Source organism: Strix aluco, chromosome 1 (assembly GCF_031877795.1).
Source record: "Strix aluco isolate bStrAlu1 chromosome 1, bStrAlu1.hap1, whole genome shotgun sequence".
In the NCBI taxonomy this organism is placed as follows: domain Eukaryota; kingdom Metazoa; phylum Chordata; class Aves; order Strigiformes; family Strigidae; genus Strix; species Strix aluco.
In genome coordinates, this window is record NC_133931.1 from 44465648 (window position 1) to 44486371 (window position 20724).

At 36.7% G+C, this 20724-nt stretch overlaps 1 protein-coding gene across 8 annotated transcripts in view; it reads left to right on the forward strand.

The window, feature by feature from the left end:
* The window catches only part of PCMTD1 (protein-L-isoaspartate (D-aspartate) O-methyltransferase domain containing 1), a 46675-nt gene that overhangs the window by 22159 nt on the left and 3792 nt on the right, over positions 1–20724 (forward strand). For 7 of the 8 annotated variants that reach the window (XM_074819464.1, XM_074819511.1, XM_074819502.1 and 4 more), the window contains 4 exons: positions 2485–2587; positions 14520–14691; positions 15240–15260; positions 16278–16401. In XM_074819464.1, the coding sequence (XP_074675565.1) occupies positions 2485–2587; positions 14520–14691; positions 15240–15260; positions 16278–16401 (420 nt within the window). The remainder of the gene's footprint in view (positions 1–2484; positions 2588–14519; positions 14692–15239; positions 15261–16277; positions 16402–20724) is intronic. The other variant, XM_074819531.1, reaches the window with a different exon arrangement.

Consider the following 20724-nt stretch of genomic DNA (forward strand, 5'->3'; position numbering starts at 1 on the left):
GGTTTGACCTCTCCTTATCAAGCAGAATTCCTGTCCTTCAGAATATTATACGCAGAGTTGAAGAAATTAAACAGGAAAAGACTTGTCTTCTACAGAGGGTGAGATTTTGCTCCTCGGGGCCTGTCAGCCAGTTACACTGCAGATGCTCCCACAGAGCCAGCTCAGGTGCTGATACTTCTCTAGAAGTGCTGAGGAACCTGGAGCAGTGACTGCTCAGCTACTTACAGAAGTAGACTTCCTGTATTTCTGTAGTGTTGTACCCGGTCTCCAAAGTCTGCTTAGTGTTGTAATGTGGTTTGAGTGCTAGGCTGAGGCATAGAAGGTATAAATACAATTTGTGTGCCTTTATTTTCTGTACTCTGTTGCCTTTGATAAAATTACTGGTTACATATAATCATTCTTTATTTTAGTGTTTGTTTTAAACCAGGGAACAGCTGCTTTAACAAAGAAGAACAGACATAATTTTCTGACAAACAAACCATATATATTTTTAAAAGCTTTTTTTTTTTAAATCGATTTCAATGTGCACCGCAATTGGTAACAGAACCATGTGTTTCTTGACAGCAGTTGGGTATCTTTTCATTTGACAATGTAGTGAGCAGTATTTTTGCCACTTTGGCAGTGTCAAAATGACTAGATTAAATTAGCAAATAATTTGAAAGTATAGCAACATACTAAAAAAACCCCCACTGCTCCACAGAGATTAAATTAACTATTGCTGGTACCGTTAAAATCAAATGTAGTTCAGACTAGATGGTGGACTTGCTAGCTCGTTATGCTGAAAGCAGCCAGTTTACTTTGGAGAGTAGCAGAGAAGTTGGTTTCAGGCTTCTGGAATGGCTGACCCTTTGCTTAAATGTACAGCTGTGACTTTCCTGATTAAAGAAGAGAACACGTTTCTCGTATTTCTGTTCAAATTATGAATACTCTGGTGTATCATGATATGGTGGTGTCTTGCATTCATAGATTTAATTTCAAGCTGTTGGAGCAACAGACGTTTACATTTTTTTTAGTTCTCTTTTTCAAAATTGAGTATTGAAATTTTGGCACGTGTCAATGCATTTTTTAAGTTATGAGGTTAAAGGAATGGCAATTAATCTTTAATTAAAGAAAACATACCTTGGATGCTGCTACATGCTGTAGAACTGTAACTACACTGGTTAGAAACCTCATAGCCTATTATTGTGCAAGGGAGCATTAAATAATGAAACAGCTAGGAAGGGATTGCCTATGCTAATGCTTTTCTTAATGTGATAGATAATAAACTAAATTTACAGTAGGTATAAGTGTCAACAGGAGGTAAATCTTTTCACAAGTTCTAAGAACATACTTGAATGGTCCACCTACCTCTTGCCTGCCACCAGAGAGGTCTTACGAGCCCTGCCTGTGGTAACCTAGTGGATTGGTTTTATTTCACCTGGTAGAAAATGTTCTAAACTGTGTTAAGAATTGCACTCGTTAATCAGCTTAATGACATACACTTTTTTTCTTGCAGTAAATGAAACTCTAGGTCTGTTTTGATAATTGGTGTCCTAGAAAAGACAAATTCTGTTTCATTGAAGTAACATCTTTGAGCTAAATATTTAGGAAAGATTTAGAATACAGTAGAGGATATAAATACAAGTTTTGTCTAATCTTATCGATGTTTACTTTCCCTTCTTCCCCTTTCCTCTCCTTTTTCCAATTCTGTGCTCCAATGACTAAAGTCCCTGGGCTATGAGTGCGTGTTAAATATAGAATCCCCACAGCAAATGTGACTATCTGATTCAGATTCCTTCCTGATATGGATAATCCTCATAATACTGTCTCATGATTTCTTCTTGTTCCTGAAAAACAGCATTAACTTTTGGCACACAAATTGACTTGGAAGTATACTTGGATTTGATTGCAGGAAAGCAGTGTTGCAATCTTGTGATAAGTGGATATAACGTGGTCAGTTTCAATGTTCTAGATGGAAATTAATTACTGTGTAAGTAAATCAGGAGCAGATTTTGGAACCTGCAAGAGAGATGTGGCTAAGGGAAATAATAACCCATCTCTGAATTTTCAAAAGCTGAGAAGTTTGCCATAAGAAAACTTCAAAATCTAAATACCAAAATACAGACTAAATTATAGTTTGAAATAGTTGTATTCCAACTAAATACTGTGTTGAAAAAGAAGTTTCTCAGACTGACTTACTTAGATTCATTTTTCTTCTGCATGCTTATGAAGAAAATTCATTCTGTAAAATTGTTTTGCCATAGTTCTGTCCCTGTTCTTCCATTGATCTTTTTCTTCTGATCATTGTTCTTTCATTGGCCTTTTACCTTTCTCTTAAGCATCGGTAATGCAGTTGCAAAAAATAACTTTGGCACTGTTGGGAGACTTCTGTGTTTTATGTGATGTTAGTGCTTTCAGAGATGAAAGGTATAATGCTGTTCCATGCTGTTGTGCTGTGCATAAAGAAGAAAAAACCAAAAAACACCCTGCTGTTTTTATTTACAGGACCTTTTGGGATAAATCATGGAATAGAGCTTCATTCAGATGTGGTAGAATATGCCAAGGAAAAATTGGAGAGCTTCATAAAATATAGTGATAGCTTTGATAAGTAAGTATCTAATTTGTCTAGTACACTTGGCAGCAATGTTTTTGTTTTTAAACTGAGTGCGTCATTGCTTACAAGTTTAGGGAGGGGAGAAGAATGGCATAACACAACCAAAACATAAAACTTCCAGTTTGTGACACTAGTTCATGAGGTAAGTTAAGGCTTAAGAAAGCACTCTGGAAGTGTGGGAGTATTCCTGCTGTGTAATACTTAACAAAATTGATTTCCCTGCATTTTGGTGGTGTGTATACATACACATGCACACATGTATGTGCACGTACATGCATATATACATACGTACTTAAGAGAATGATGTGATATGCAGGTGTCTTTGCATGTATAGAGTAATTTTTATACATTAAGTCAGCTTTTATTATATAATTGTACATCATCTTTCTGTACAGTATTAACTTTTTTCTAATCTACCACTATTGATCTAGATATAAGTAAACGTCTGATTGTCTTCATGTTATTACCTGAAGAGATGGACTTAGAAGTATTCATCTATGCTCATACACCACTCATTTTTACTGGTATACTTCTGGGTTACAGGGCTTTGAACTTTACTGGTTCTACCTACTCAGCAATTTTTTATTATTAGTTTTAAGCTGGCCCATAAGAATCTGAGTCTTCGGCTTCTCTGCCTCTGTGAAAGGGAGAGCAAAGTTCTAGCTAGTACTGTTCTCTGTAAAGACTTTTTTCTTTACAGGCAGTAGTAAGTTCTCCAACAGTGATTATAAGGTAGCTTCTGGAAATTCAGAAAAGCTTTTGAAGTGTAGGAGTAGCATAAGAATTGCATGTCCTATGCAATTCTTTCTACTCCTTTACCTTTGTTGTAATGTGTGTTAGAAACTGCTATGCTCTTGGTTATGTTGACTGGAGTCAGTCTACTTTCTTCCATACCCCAAACTTTGGAGCTCTTGTCTGACCACAGGCCTTCCTCCTTACGCTTCTAAGTAACAGAAGGCTCTTAATTAGAGTATAATGTTAAGTTTAAAGTATCATCCTACTGTTGACTGTATCTGAATTCAATTCTGTACTTCTGGTATTGGCTAGATGATTTTAGTACTATGTTCCCCCATTAGAATAAATAAAATTATATAAGACAAAATATGTATGTTTCATTACTACTGTCTTAATTTTAATACAGGCACTTACGTTAGCTGAGGTTGATCACTTGTGGTCATTATGAATACTGCATTGGTGGTTCTATTAAGTTAGATGTACCTGCCAGCAAATCAATTCCTGCACATACCTGTACTGCATTCCTGTGTGTCCTCAGACACAAAAAGCTGGGTTTGATTGAAACGTCTTTCCCATCTGTTGATAGGTTTATGTACAGAAATTGAGAGAAATTGAGCGAAGGGGTAGCAAGGAAATGTCTTACTGTTTAAACAGAATCTGATTAGGGTATTTATGTAAATGAATATCAGAACATTGGGGTTTACACTTTAAAACATGCAAGAACTGGAAAAAAAAAATGAAAGCTGCTAAACTGCGTAAGTGAATGTGTGTTGTATGCATATTGTGTTTGAAGGAAATAAGTGATCATACATAGTAAATGATCTAAATATTCTTGAAGGAGAAGAGGTGTATTTTCCCCTAATTCAGCAAAGATCAACTCTGGGGACAGTGTTAAATGCTGTGTGCTATTTACAATGATGGTTAAATTGATCTTTAGTTATACAGCATTATTCCAATGAGGGGAAAAAGCAGGTTGGTGAATATGATCTAAACTTTATCACTAATTTGTATATTCTGTTTTGGCATATGCTGTTTAACAATCCACCTTTTTCTCACAACAGTAAAATACTAAGCAGTGGCTACAGAAGCACCCTCCTCACTGACCTAACAAAAATTACATTTCTGTGAAATTTCATACAAACCTACTTGGTAATAGCTGTACTGCAGCTGACATGGTACTGATTGGCTGGATGGATTTTGTGTTTTGTGGGGGGATTTGTAACTTGTCTGCTGCTGGCTAACTGCTTTCTTTGTAAATAATCTGTGTTTTAATGTAGTTAATAAAGATGGTGTGTGGGGTTTTCTGTGATGGGGTCCTTCTATATTCTTTCTAATACGAGCGAATTTCTACAGCATGTCTTAAATTTTAATCTGCCTTTCAAAGTAATGTGCTTTGGGTCAGTAAGTCTGGTTTTGATTCTTGTTTCAGTAACTTTTTCCTGCATCTTCATTTATCAGTGAAAGATATTTACCCAAAATTGTGCGGACTGTGGCATCTGAACTTAACTACTGATTTGGTCAGCTTAGTATTTGGACGAAAGACCACCCAAGAAAAAGGTGTGCGGTGTCTGTCTACTGTTGAACACTGGTGTATACCTAGCAGGCGTCCTTACTGTTTGAAAATAGATTTTATGTGGCAGACTGGTATGAAAGAAGTTAATTGTCTGAGTGGGTGTGTGTGTTTGATGGGGGAAAAATACTTTACACTTGCCAGCAATCTCTAATGAGGCATGTGGGGGACAGAAGGAGCACAGAGACCATGATCTGTTTTCCTGGCATTAAGAGTTACGTGGATGGGAAATTCTGTAAAACTTTGCATTGCTACTTCCCTGCGTTCTTTTGTTAGCGTATAATGTTCTTCAGTCTGTTCTGAATATTTTAAGCAATCTCATTTTGAAACAAAAACCCAGGGTTTTAACCTTATGGGTAGGTACTTGGAGAGCATCAACCTTGATCCTAAATAAATCCTTTGTGGTGCTCCTTTGCTTGGAGCAATAGGCCATTGGCTTTGTATCTGACTTTTGTGTGGAGCTGGGTCATGATGGTTTAGGTGGGTTTTTGCCTGATAAAGCAAGATGAAATACTGCTTTGATGCCATTTTTATGGGGGAATGATCCAGTGTTGTGGTGTAATACAACTTTTTTTCTTGATTCCTGATAAGAATGTTGTTGAAATGTAATTAAAAACTTACTTTTTTGGGGTAGGTGCTTGACCAAAGACTGGAAGCAATGTAAAAATAGCATGTCCAGAAGGATTTGAGACATTCTCTCTGCCCAAAGGGAGGGTTGTCTACTTCTGGTATCTGGACTTCTCTCAGTTTCGGCCTCTTGAACTGTTCATCGGAGGAAAACCTTTTCAGATACCAGTTTCAGAAGGACAAATAATTCCAGTAATCATTTGTATCTGTATCCATATTCCACCAATCTATAAAAATAGTTTTCCTCTAAATGGAGGTGGAGTTGTTCATTCTGAGAGGTAAACTGCTGCCTTGATTTTAGTTGACAACATGTTTGCCGGTAGAAGGAAAGGAGTTCCATCTGAAAGCATCTGAAAGTGTCATGGTTGAGGTGCAAAGATTTTAGGTGTAGACTAAAAGTTCTCTTGAGTCTGAAATATGTATAAGGCTCTCTTTCGATCTTAAAACCTTCAGGGAATGCATGCCAATTAAGGGGAAAAAAAAAATCATTCCTTAAGAAGGCTCTATCTAAAACACATATGTGCAAGTACCAGGCCCCGCTTCACCTGTTTATTGAAGGGGAATGTGTTGTCTTTTCTGCTCCCAGTCAACTTCTAGACCTAGAATATCCAGCTTGGAGAGAGAGCCACAGGGCAAGGCTAGGTTGCCCATCTCCTAGCACCCTATCAAAAACCAAACCTGGGTAAGCTGGTGAAGTCCCTGCTGTGAAAGAAAATCACCAACCCTTCTCAGGATCAAAAGAAACCACTTCAATGGTAAGTGACAAGAACCCTAGTACTACTTGTGGGATAACTGTTACGGGTGAAACTTCTTCCTGAAGTCCTGTAGTAGATTGTGTTGTCATTAAAAAACAGTAAGCTTAATCTTCCAACAGAATATTTTATTTCATCGCAATTCAGGGCTTCTGCTAGGACTCTGAAGGTTCACTCTCTTTCATTTAAACAGATTTGAAACAGGAAGTTCCTTATACACAAAGAAAACAAAGCTCCTGCCTGCCTGTGCAGCTGGTTAATGATTGCAGTAAAAAAATCTAACCAGGAAAAGCAGACTGTCTCTCCAAAACTCACTGATGGCTTTCTTGGTTTAAATCTTACTGATAACTTAGTCCTAGTTTCAAATAATGTATTTTTTTTTTTTTAGTGCTGAATGAATTCTTACTGAGATTTAGTCTAACCGGAACAACACAGAGACTACAAAAATTCCAATGGGATTCTTTGACACCAGAGGTTATGTTAAAAAGGAAAGGAAAATAGGCTTTCGGAATATCCCTTTTTTTTTACAGATATTAAAGAGTACTGTTTCAAATTCTACACCTCGTAAACCAGAAGGCTCCAAAAATGACAGTTGAATCTACTCATATCTAGAAAGGAACTAAACCTGAAGTTTTTGAGTATATGATACCAGGAGAAATACATACTCTTGCCCTCTCAGAACCACACATAAATACCTTTTAGAAATAAAGAAAGAAATTCCATGGTGGACACTGCATTTCTTTGGAAGTCTTTAATTGCTACAAGTTTGGATATTATTTAGAACGTTTGTTGCATTAAAGCAAGTGATAACAATGCTCAGTGCACTGTTCCTACAAAGTCTGTTGTTTCACAAAAACCGCAGTATAAAATACAACAATTTCAACCTATAAAACCATTTTTCTGCTTCAGTAAGAAAAGAAAGCAAATACTCTTCTGTTTTTGTTAAACCAGTAAGTTGTTTTCCAGACTCCTATCCATGGATGTATTAGGGCCCTGACAATAAACAGAAGTGACAGAAATTTTTTTTTCTCACCTCCTCATCCACTTTTCTTAAAATTCACCATGGAATTGATAAAAAGTATTCCTTCAGTATAATTCTTTATTTTACCACCAACATTTAGATGTAGTACATAATGAAGTTTAAAATTTTATAAACCAGTGTTGAAGGGAAAGTAAGATTAGCCATAAGTATTTTTAAGAACCAGTGTTTGAATTTTTCTTCAGAAGTAATTAAGAGTAATGTGTTTTGGTCCACTTCAGTGAAACTGATGAGAACATCAGAAATTATAAACAAGATAGCAGAGGTTATATAATAGAAGAACCAAGACAATTTTATTCAAAAATGGGAGATGACAAATACAAGTGAAGTAGAGATACAAGTTTCTTACTGTCCCTCTAGCATTGCCTGGGGGCTGAAAAAATGTTCAGGACAAAATTACTGAATAAAAGTTTTACATCATCACTTTTGGCTATTACTCTAATGCTGATTAAAATTACTGTTACTGTAATTGGATGCAGGGGACTTAAAAGTAGTCATGGTAGATTTTGTTGTCAAAGATTTCGTATTTTTATTTGTTTTTATTTAATATTTGTAGTGTACATGCAGAGGGTCTCACAAATAACAATAATACTAATAGGTAAAATATGTGTAACTTGTCAACAAAACATGCTAGCAATCCATGAATATGCATGAACCAAAGACATGTTCAGAGAGCTTGAAAAAAAATGTTTAGATGAAATGGAATGAACAATTGAGGGGAAAAAAATACAAAAAAAGTGTAAAGAAATTGCCATTTTGCCCTGCTGTTGTCTCACTTAATAGGAAAAGAATTAACACTCTTTAAAAATTATTTTCCCATGTTAACTGATGCAGGTTTTAAGTTACTTAGCTAGTGTTTTAATCTTAAATAGACTGACAGGACATAACATAGGAAGTATTTATTGAGAAACAAATAGGAAAACCTTTTCCTGAAATATACAAGTAGTACCTTTAAATCTGATTGATATTAGTTCTAAAACACTTGCAGTAGAGTGAAATGAGAAAGGCTAATGAAGCATAGAAATTGTCATTCTGTTATGTGTTGTGGCATGTTACATCACACAAAGCCATGTGAGTATTGACCGTCATCTGTGGTTTTCAAAGAAGAGAAGTCTTATGTCAGTTTAAAGCCTGAAAAATCGACTAAATGATCTGGAAGCTTTTCAAGGTTTCTTTCAGTGAATGCGTTAGTGTTTAAACAGGTTCTAGGAGTACTTGAAGTAGGATTACTGATTTACGAAATTCTTATGTTTGACATAGGAGAAGCTCTGAGAGTGTTGTGTCTTTGATGCAAATGGAGAAAGGAGTCAGAACTTCCTGGATTAAATTATGTGTAGCTTTTCAGTCTGTGTCTTAAAATAACCACAGGAAACACTTACTTTTCAGCTGCTGTAGCTGTGTTTTAAAAAGATAGGCCAGTTTTTTGTTGGTGAAAAGAGTAAGAAACTTCTTAACCAGACTGCCAGAACTGATTTTTTTCTTTCCTTCTTTCTCTGTCCTGAGAAGTCCTTTTGCTGAAAATATGGTCAGCAGTATATTAGTATAGAACAAAAGTGAGTATTATTTCCTTGTCACAGTAGCAAAAATAGTTTAATGTTTTATCATACTTTTTCAGAGTCTACACATACTGCAGATTCATTTCAATGTCTGGTTATTAGTGTATTTGATGTTTTAAGGGAAGTTTGATATAAAGTTAATTTCATGAGTTCTTATGCTGGATTTACTATTCTGTTTTGGAATATGTATTAAAACCTGTTTTTTTTTTCATGAAGAGTGTGAAATTTGCCTTGCAATGCTTTTGAAGTCTTTGTTCCAATGTAGTGTTACTGTAGTTCAAATGGCGAGTGTTAACAACTTGCCAGCCTTTTCTTATACATCATTAAAGTTGAAGAGTCATTCTTTGTGCCCTAAATTTAAATAAATTTAAATAAATTTAAATATATTTCATACTAGAGGGGAATTAATTGGAGCAGCTTGATGGTACTGAATGAGATTTCAGGCTTTTTGGAGGGTTTGAGTTGACTGACTAAAGGAAATGAATGTGGATGGGAGAACAGTATATTAAATTTGTACTGAAATAGGTTTTCTTCCTGTAAGTGGTGTTGAGCAGCAAGCTGAGATTTGAGTCTGGTTAGTAAATATATGGATAGACAGAAGTGTACTATTAGGTGATATCCTGGTATGAATGTAGTAGCTGAGAGGTATAAAATGTAGCTGGAGTGATGCTAGTTTTAAGAACTAATTAATTTTTCTCTTGGCAAAAGACAGGTTTAAGTGGTTCCTCAGTATTGCTTTTATTTTAAGCATCTTGTAACATGTTTCCTTCAAACACAAGCCTGTGGATGTTGACGGTTGTTTTTCCTTCAAATTACTTGACTTTTATCCCCAATTTTATTGAACTTGTTCCTTTTTAAAGAATCAGGTATGTATACTACTAAAAAAAAAAAAAAACCCCAAAAAAAAACCCCACCAAAAAACAAAACATGCCTACTTCCATCTAGTTTCATCTTCAAGTCTTCAAGAGGCATCAGGATGAAATCCTGCATTCATGAAGGTTGTATAGATAGAAGAGCTTAGCCCAAGAAGCATCCTGTACATCTTCAGAGTTGGAAGTAATTAAAGGGTAGGTTCTGTGGGTAGGTATTAATGGTATGACCATCCAATGAATCCCCTTGTTAAAAAAACCAAACCTGTTATTAGGAAAGGTCATTGTACTATGCTCTCTTATTTTTTTATTATTATCTTGCTATCACACAAATACTAGATTGGTGGATATGGATACAGGAGCAACAAACTTTAATCTTAGTTCTTTGCTGTAAATGTGTTTTTTTAATGGATGTTCACTTTATTACAATAGTAATACTTCATTGAGTTGATATCTATGGGGAATCTTGCTTAAAAGAACATAGGCAGTAACAATCTATTGATAGTTTCCTTAAGTTGCTGCAGCAAAGATAGAAATGCACTTTAAATTCTACAGATTTTTTTTTTTACATTTAGCTGGAAAAAAAGTACTGTGGCTGTGATGAGAATGAACTTGAAATGCCCATCCTTGAGGGATAGATTACAAAAATGCAAAAGATGGAAGGGCAGAATCAGGTCAACAGATGTTTTATGTGCTTGAAGCTGCTTGATTATCTTGGGCCATTGCTAAATGTGATCTCTCTGTGCTTAAATTTGTCCTATGGCAAGTGCTCGTTTAAACAAATTTTCTGTTGCTATGTTATCTATAATGGGAACTCTTAATTTCTGTTCTGATGGCTGTTGATTCTCTTGTAATCAAGAGAGCAGATTCAGCTGAAGAACTTAATGGGATTAAAAGTCTCCAGATTGTTCCAGCACTTTATTTTTGCCTTTTTTGGCTTCTGATGTGTGAAATAAGAGGGTTTTTTTGTGTTACCTACATAATGCTCTGCAAGGCCACCCTGGCCATTTGGTAGAGGTGCACAAATGGCAAAAACCACTTAGCATTTCTTAGTCACATTTCAATTCAGAAACTAAAAAAAAAATTAAATTAAATATTACCTCATCTTGATAGGTATATTATGTGATAGTTAATACTGCATGTTAAAGCAATAAATCACTTATTTTCAGTAGTGCCATTAATCTAATAAAAGATAGCACAGTGTAACACAGAAGGAAATTGAATTTCTGATCTGTTTTGATATCCCAAAGGCAATAGGAATGAAATAAACTTGTTGGATATAGTGATGATTAGGACTAAAAGAATTTGGGTTTGATTAGGTCAGGTACCATTGTAAAACAATGTAGTTGATACTACTTTGACACTGTAAGACTAACAGGCTTGTGATGCTTTTGGTAGGTACTCTTAAAATCACTTGCTCCCTTGTATTTGCAGAACCTTTGTATTTGTTTTAGAACATTTCCTGATCAAATTGAGTCTTCTGTACTTGAATAAAACTGAACTTTGTTTATTTTGAAAATTATTTGGGCAAGTTAGAACAAATACTCAAAATTATACTTTAGTCTCTGTTGGAAGGGCCTCACAAATTGATGGGGTTAGGTAAATACAAGAACATGGTACATGCATTTATCAGCTCTTTCTGATTCAGAGGTGTGTGTATTTTTTTGTGAAAGTGGAATCAGCTGAGGATTCTGGGAGTAGGCAGAGTCTTGTTGCATCACTGCTGAGCTTTACTTTATGTGAGAGTGTGGAGGAGTAAGGTTCACTGTTGTACAACTTAACTAGGTTTAAAAAGCCCATAATGCTCTACTTCCGAAGTCTGTATGCCTTTATTTCAGGTATTCTGTCATTGCTTGTAGCATAACACAAATCAGTTCTGTGGGAAGGATGAATGAAGAGGGTTGGTCTTTGAACTCACATATTGCTATGACCAGAGACAGTTTACCACCTTTTCCTCCCATTTCTTCTACTTTCAGCTTTCTGGGTAACAGGTAGTTAAGGAATTGCTATATGTAGCTTCCTAAGTGGAGCAGGCAGCTAAAATACCAGTGAAGGCCAGCTGGGTGTTACCATTGCATGCTCAGGTGAGCTGAGTTAGACCTGCTTGGTTTTCACCTGACATGGACTAAAGAGTCTTCAGGAATTACATATAACCTAGTCCATACGGTGTCTAGGTTTGCAGTGGGAAATTGGTCTTTCAGGAAACTCCAGCTGTTGACAAATTGTGTCGAAGCTAAGTGAAGATATGGGGGGGAAAAAGTATTTTTTGAAGTAAATGGACTAATAAATAACTTGCTGTTTTGGTCATAAGCCTCATGTCTACACAAAACTGTAGAACACATTTAAAATGCCTATAGACAGAGTTGGTCTCTAGAGCTTAACCCATCTCATTATTACAGGTGTAAGGGGAAGTTGCTTCTGTGTCTTCGTTTGCACTTTGTGGCCTTCTGGTTACAAGCTGTGGAGCTAAATGAGAAATTGTCTTTTACTGTATTTGTAAAGACCACTGTGGATTTTCATTCACAGCTGATGTATAGAGTATTTTGTGTCTGGGGAATGTTTTGTGGGGTTTTGTTTTGTCTTGTATTTTTGATTCCTTAGAGAGTTTAGTGATCCACGTGGTTTAAGAGGGTGTGACCAGTGGCTTCATGACCTTTAGGGTGGTTTCTAGTAGATGAAGGAGTATCTGGTAATCAGTTTGCCAGCTTTTAGAGGAGGATTTTGAGAAGACCAGAAGAAGTTGTGGAAGCTGCCAGGTTAGGCAGGCAAGCTGCCTTAGTTTTTCTGGAACTAGGGACTGTCTCAAGATTTAAAACTGCATTTTAGAAAAGTACCGTATTCTCTGTCTCTCTGCCTTCCCCTTGTATTTTTGAAGCCCACAAAGGTACTTTGCTCAAACTTTAAAATTAAATTGATGTAGTGATGCTTGACTTAAACTGTAGGCAACCTGAAATGAAAACTGTATCATGAACTGCCTGATTGACCTTCAGTGAATGTAAAAAAACTACACAATAAACCAAGTGCCTATGAAATGAGATTGCTTCTTCAGCAAAATGGTCAGTGCATTGGATTTACTTTTCTTCCCAGCATTTTAACCTTACCTAATGTATTTCTAGATCTTTGTGTTAATCTGAAATGACTTCAACCACAGTTCAGGCTGGGCTAGCTGCCCAGTTGTGTGCCAGAAGGCAGTCATTCCCCACTCCCTCTCCCTTTTCTTTTTAATCTACCAGTGTTGCTTGTAGTTTTAAGTTTTTCCTCTAGATTTGGATGAGGAAACACCATTATGGACTGTTGGCTACATATAACATGAGCTATGCAATAGTTGGTAAAGTATTCTGGGATCTGTCTGTGACTAGTCGAAGGAAGCATTGCATTATTTTCAAGACCAAGCATCCCATCTTGGGGGGGGGGGTGTGTCGGTGAGAAATATACTTTGAGCAAAAACTTCAGTTTAATGGAATGCTGATTTCTTAATGGCAGTGCTGTAGATAGGAAAGTCAGCCAAGCCTTACAGGCAGTATCCCTAAGCAGTGAAAGCTGCCAAGCTTCACTGTAACTGAAGAAATATTGATTTGAATTTTGTCAGGTGTTGTACTGGGATTTGCTACTGCTAGCCAAGTAAAAAAAGTTCTTTTCCAATGACAATCAGCTGTAAAGTTCATAAAATGGCTACATGTATTTGAAGAAGTTTTTAGAAAAATTCATTCCTTCTGGATGAAGTTTGAGATACACTGAGTTCTGATACTGCCAGATGGAGTTTATGAACTATTTCATGCAACAACAAGGTTTTAGGTTTTACTTAGTATTTTTTCAAAGAAAACCATAAATCCTTTTTATGAGCTACTTTGTAACCTCTCTTCTTAATTTTTAAGTGCTTGGGGGAAACGAAAAGTTAGTTGCTGGAGGAATTTTTTTACAAAAAAGGTAAATTACTTTTATTATGGTATTAACAGCTGAAGCAGTAAGGTGTTACAGTGATTTGAAAAGTAACAGAAAATATCAGTGTAATGGAGGATATGTGCAGCCTTGACAATAAAGCTCTATCCTGTACATCTTTCCTTTGATATTTTATGCAGTGACAAAGAGTACTTACAGACCTTGCAACTTCTGTTATAAACTTAGGTCTGCTTAAAAGCAGTTGTATAGCTTTCATTTGCTGATGAAATTAGAACAGATGTTTCTGAGAATTTTTTTCCTTTCTTGCTTGTGTGTGGTCAAAAAAAATGATGGACTTTTCCATTAAATTTATTTTTTGGGGAAAAGTGGATTGGGCTCAAGGTGGAAGATTGGGAGGTAGAGGGAAATGAGTCTTTGGAAAGCCTAATTCAAAAAAATGAAGGGGGGCTGTTAGGAAATGAACTGTTTTAATATTTATTCAACAGCCTGGATATCACACATTGTTGATAAATGTACTATTTTAAAGGCACTTTTACTCTATGGCTTGTAAGGTTTCTTTAGACAAATCTATTTGCTTGCAGTTAGGAAGTCTGGTGATGCTTTGAGGCCTTTTCTGTTTTGCATAATACATAATTGTAACTGCTTAAGAGTTTTTCTTCGGTGGTCCCTGATGTGGCATGAGAAACCAGATTATTTTCAAAGTAATATTACCTTAATACAGACTTCTAAAGTATGTATGATAATCTTTCTTCATTACATAAAGGAAGATATAAAAAATATTTTTCTGTCTTTATCTGGACTGGCTTTTCTTAAAAATCCTAATTTGAAACATGTCCCCTCTTTCTTTGTTGTTGTTTTTTTTTTTTTCTTCCCCTTAGATTTGAGTTCTGTGAACCTGCCTTTGTGGTTGGTAATTGTTTGGAAATAGCCTCAGACAGTCATCAGTATGACCGGATTTACTGTGGAGCTGGAGTCCAGAAAGACCATGAAAACTACATGAAAATTTTATTGAAAGTTGGAGGCATTTTAGTAATGCCTATAGAAGATCAGGTGACTTAGTGACAATTTCCCGTTTTTATCTTTTAGTATGAGAAATATATATATTTAAGGAATGCTTTTAAATGTATATATGACCAAGTTAATGTTCAGCTAATGATATCTTGATTCAGTGTATTGTTGCAGTTAAGCAGATGCTAGTCTCTTTAATGAGGTCTTGAACTTTTTTCACTTAAACTTGTAGGAAAGCATCAATATCCCACTTCCAACAAAGTCTGTGGCAAAACTGTGTCTTCAGTGAAACTAGAACTCCATTTATAGTATTTTCAGTGTATTATACCAGTCGCAGAACTGCTTTGAAATATCCTTGCCACACAGATGTTTTCAGTCAGTACTTCCAACAAAGAAACCACCCTCTAAACCAAGAGAATTTATTTCAGAGGTATATCAAATAGCTGTGATTAGTGGGATATCGGGAGGAGAAAAATGAAGGAAAAAGTACTTCTAGCAGGTTTTAGTATTGCTTTTCCATGTTAGATTAAACGTTTGACAGGTGTATTATTTTAATAATACTTCACACTTTTATCACTTTTCATCCTTAGATCTCAAAACGCTTTACAAACGTAAGTATTATTCTCCCTGTTTTACTAATAGGGAAATTGAGAAAGATGATGTGACTTAAGTTGATGTCCTCCTAAATACAGATAATTACTGAAATGCTTGTTGATAAACATGCTAGTTACTTTATCTTCCAAAAAGGATTATTATGTATCTGCTTTCTCAAAATACCAAAGTGTTTTAAATGTAGCTTGCATGGTTCAGTTCCATAAATACTTTTTTTCAGTATTTATTGGACTAAGATACTGTCTGTTGAAATTGATGGGATCCAACCTAAAAGTAGTCACAGTTTAAAAGCAAAATTAAAACTGTGAGTATTTCTACCTTATATACAAATGGTTAGGGGACTAAGAGCATGTAAAGTATAAGGAGCAGCTGAAAGATCTGGGTTAAACTAGTGTGCAGAGAAACAGCTAAGGGAACATGTAATTCCTGATTTGGCATCCTAAGGGGTGGAGAATTTACCTAATAGGTAGGAATCCACTCCTCGCACGTGCACAGCAAACTGAAAGAAGAATGTTACAAATGGCAACAAGAGGGCATTCTGCCTACATATAGGGAGAACAATTTTTCATGATGAGTAGTTGAACACTATAGGAGGTTGCCTAGACATGTTGGGAAATCTCAGTCCTAGGAGATCTTTTTTAACATCGGAAAAGCTTCTGAGTTGCCTGATTTAACTTTGAAGTTGGTCTTGTTCAAGCAGGAGGTAGGACTCCAGAAGTTGCTTCCAATCAAAAGTATTCAGTGGTGTTTTGAAAAAAATCAGAAAGAGCAAAACTTACCTTGGGTCTTAATTTTCCAGCTGCATCTCTTCCCATTGCCAAAGAGCGTTATTCAGTACTGTAACAACCAAGTAATACTTCAAGGAATATGAAAGTCCATATTGTTCGTAAAACAGCCTTTATAAGTTAATTTTGAAGCAAGACAAAATAGCAGTGTGTTTGAACACCAATCTCTGAATAGTATTGAGTATGACAAAACTGTAACCACTGATTTATTTTGTTTTTGTTTTTATGCAGCTAACACAGATCTTGAGAACAGGACAGAACACGTGGGAAAGTAAAAATATCCTTGCTGTTTCATTTGCTCCACTAGTGCAACCAAACAGAAATGACAATGGCAAGCATGACACTGTGGGACTGCGTAAGTGTCATTTGTGCTCGCTCCCTTTGGCTTGATGGGTTGTTGTAGTGCCTGCCGGTGGTGTTTTGAAAGTGGGAAGACTATGCTATACAGACATGGTATGATAGAACAGGAACATAGTTCAGCAAAGCAGTAGCTCACTGATATAATTTTCTGCTTCTGGCACATGTTCTGTGTTGCTAAACAATATCCTGAATTAAAATGATAGTGTTTCCAGCTTATTTTTCCAGATTTCTTTTCCTTTTAGGTTCAGCTTCTCTGTTTCTAGCAAGGTATAGATAAAATAGCAAGCTAATATTAGGTCTGTCAGGAGTGCTAACTTTCTGATGGTCTCCCAGAGAAAAATGTTTTTTTCTCTTTCCCCTGAAATGGAAGGAACAGGTCTAAACTGCAGCTGTGGTATGGTAGGATATTAATAGCTGAGTGTGCTTGTGTCTTGTCTGCAACTGATAGTCATGCATAGCTGTATTTTATTAGTCATTGGGGTTGGCTTTCTAGCTGCAATGCTTTGAATTAGGTTAGTAAAGGTATTTAGAAAGTCTCTGAAAGCCCGTCTGCCAAGATAAGACAGCATGATAAGTGGAGACCAGAGATGAGTGCCATTCCTCAGGGGTCAGCATTGGGACCGGCACTGTTTAACGTCTGTGTTGGTGACATGGATAGTGGGATTGAGTGCACCCTCAGCAAGTTTGGCAATGACACCAAGCTGTGTGGTGCGGTCCAACATGCTGGAGGGAAGGGATGTCATCCAGAGTGACCTGGACAGGCTTGAGAGGTGGGACCATGCAAACCTCATGAAGTTCAACAAGGTCAAGGGCAAGGTCCTGCACATGGGTCAGAGCAATCCCAAGCACAAATACAAGCTGGGCAATGAGTGGATTGAGAGCAGCCCTGTGGAGAAGGACTTGGGGGTATTGGTGGATGAAAAACTGACTATGAGCCAGCAATGTGCGCTCGCAGACCAGAAAGCCAACTGTGTCCTGAGCTGCATCAAAAGAAGCATGACCAGCAGGTCAAGGGAGGTGATTCTTCCGCTCTACTCTGCTCTCATGAGACCCCACCTGGAGTACTGTGTCCAGCTCTGGGGCCCCCAACATAAGAAGGATATAGACCTGTTGCAGTGAGTCCAGGGGAGGGCCATGAAGATGACTGGGGGGATGATGGAGCACCTCAAAGACAGGCTGTGAGAGAGTTGGGGTTGTTCAGCCTGGAGAAGAGAAGGCTTCAGGGAGACCTTATAGCGGCCTTCCAGTACTTAAAGGGGGCCTAAAGGAAAGATGGGGAGGGACTCTGTCAGGGAGTGTAGTGATAGGATGAGGGGTAATGGTATTAAACTGAAAGAAGGTAGATTTAGATTAGATACAAGGAAGAAATTCTTCACTGTGAGGGTGGTGAGACTCTGGAACAGCTTGCCCAGAGAAGCTGTGGCTGCCCCCTCCCTGGAAGTGTTCAAGGCCAGGCTGGATGGGGCTTTGAGCAACCTGGTCTAGTGGAAGGTGTCCCTGCCCATGGCAGGGAGATCAGGTCCCTTCCAACCCAAACCATTCTATGATTTTATGATAAGGGGTGGAAAAAGTGGCAGAGAAAGGTGTAGAGTTGAAATTTTCTGTCAGAATAGTCAGGGCTAGGAGTAGAATAATACACAAAGCTTCAGTAGCATGTGGGAACTTAAATGCAACAAAGAACCTAGAAGATAACAGTTTTTCTCTGCTGTTTTGTTGTGTTAACATATAACCAAAGGGAGCCAATCCCCCTGTCCTCTTCACATGTTTCTTGCTTCCATGCACATTTTTTTAACCGTGAAACAGGTATAAACCCTCAGGAGTCTAGGATGTCCTATCAGGTTGCATTGTCTATAACTACTGATGTGGCTATTAATTTTGAGAGTGTGTGTGAGCTTGACAAGGATAATTCCTTATTATAGTTACCTTTTTTTTTGTTCAAAGTATAGAAGGCCCTTTCCTTTATGTAATCAGTTCTTTTGCAGAAATAATTAATTCTGGTTGTGTCAACACTTGCTTTTTGAAAAGACTTAAGTTATTTCCTGAAATACATGTGTTAATACATGTTTATTTTTTTCCTCTGTTCTTTGCTTTAGATGTAGTCCATAATAGATAGGCTGTATCATGGCTAATGGTGAAATTCAGAGGTGGCTTGTCAAACCTTCTGATCTTACTATGATCTTGTATAGTCTAATCCCTAGAAGACAGAAGAGAATTTTCAAGTGTTCTCTATCCACCATCCCTGAATTTTCAGAATGAAAATAGTGCAGACCAGTGGCATTCAGAACTGAACTGTAGTACAATAAGGTGTTTCTTGTAGGTAGCTTAGTATAATAACTTCAAAAATGACTTTTTATTGAGAAGAAGAGAATGACATGCAAATGTGCTACTAAATTGGCACTATTTAAAAGAAACAAAAACCCCACACATTAGGGGCTTGAATTTGCATTGTAAAATGAAATCGGTAAGATAGGCTTCTTTCCACTGCTCAGTCTGGTCTAGCTTTATCATGAAGCTTTAAAAAAAAAAAAAAAAGGGGGGGTGGGGTGTGTATGTAAAAAAAAAAAAAAAAAACCAAAACCAACAACAACCAAAAAAACCCCACCACACAAAACCCAAAACCACACCAAACAAAAAAACCCCCCAAAAACCCAAACAAAACCCCCCAAAAAGTAGTGATCTGAAGCTCAAGAAATACAAATTCTATCTAATTTCTCTTTTATAGTAACACTGCCTATTTGTTTCAAATCCACACAGCTCTAAATTATCTAAAAAGTTCAGAGTAGTCTAGTAAATGTTACCTTGCTGTAAACTTTAGCCAGAAATTGTGGATGTCACTACTAAGTAAACATGGAATCTGCCATACTTGAACAACCCTTGAATACCTTCTGACACATATGTAATGTTATATGTAGACTACAGTTATAACTCTCATATGTACATAGGACTTTGAGAATGACTGGCTTACAGATATTTTACTAAGTAGAATCTTACAGAGAACTACAGAGGTGTTGCTAAAAGGATCTTTTTACCATCTTAGTTATTGGTTAAGACACAGTTCACTGCTGCTAGACAGTTGGCAAGAAGTGGACATTAAACATCAAAAAATTGCATCCTGTTCCTCTCATTCAAAAAAAAAAATCCGCTATGTGAATAGCTTGATGAATGCTTTTAGGAGAGAAACTAAGACAGATTGGCAGTAAGTCGCATTCAGATTCTCATGTTACATGTAAATGATTTAAGATGGCTTATTAAACACTAGAGTGGTTACACCTGTGTGGCATGTTGGAAGCAAGGATGAACTCTGTGGTGGGTAGACTGTAAGCTATGTGATAAATATCAAGCACCACTAGCGTTGGTAAAGTTTCTCTGCATCTCAACAAAGTTTTACATTTGAGCAAGATGTTAACATGATTGTATAGCTTCATGCTTAACTTAGTGTGGGAAGTAGACTTGTGTTGACCCACAGCGTACTGTAGATGCTAAAAACTCTGATCATGAGCCCAATACATCACTGATATGTCACAGTGATAGATTTTTTTTATTGAAGTCTAATTCTCTTTTTTATATAATCATAATGGAGAAAAGCTGAAACTTCTTAGATTCAGTTCAATTTTACTATGTTTACAAACATCAAGCAAGTTTGAGATCACTAATCAAAACAAAAGTGAGTTGGATTTCTTGGTCAATTTGGCTTAAATTCATGAATATCAGTGGAACTTAAGGCTACTCCTGTGGTTTGACATCTTCCCTAGGTGTCCTTCTGAGTAGTTCTGTATTCAAACAGATTTTATATTACCTTGCATAGGAAAGCTTTCTGACTGTCTTGCTGTAGGACTTCTAACTATCTGTCCTACCTACCAAGATTTTTTTTTTTTTTTTTTCAAAAATGCAGCAGGTCTGAAGCTTTCTAAAAGCTCATTTTCTTTATGCTATCTGTGTGAGTGTCTGGGATTCCTGAACAGAAGTGCAGGAGCTTTAGGCCTTGACTTCCTTTATGAATTGTTGGTAGTTACCAGTTATAGCTTACGATCTGGGATGTGACTGTGAGGAGCTTATTTTGTCTAAACATTTTAGATTCTGTTGTCTTCAAAATCAAATAGAATATCAAATCAATCATAACTACCACTAAAAAGAGTATGGTTGTTTAATACTATCTTACAGGATAAGAAAGCTGAGAGCTTACTGCTTTTACACCTTTTTCAGGATTCAGTGTTTTGAAAATTTTATTCCATCCTTTTTTGAAAGAAATAATTTTTTCTTCTGATTTTATGAAGTCTGTCTTACACAATTCTGTATATGGGATGAATGCTTGCTAGTC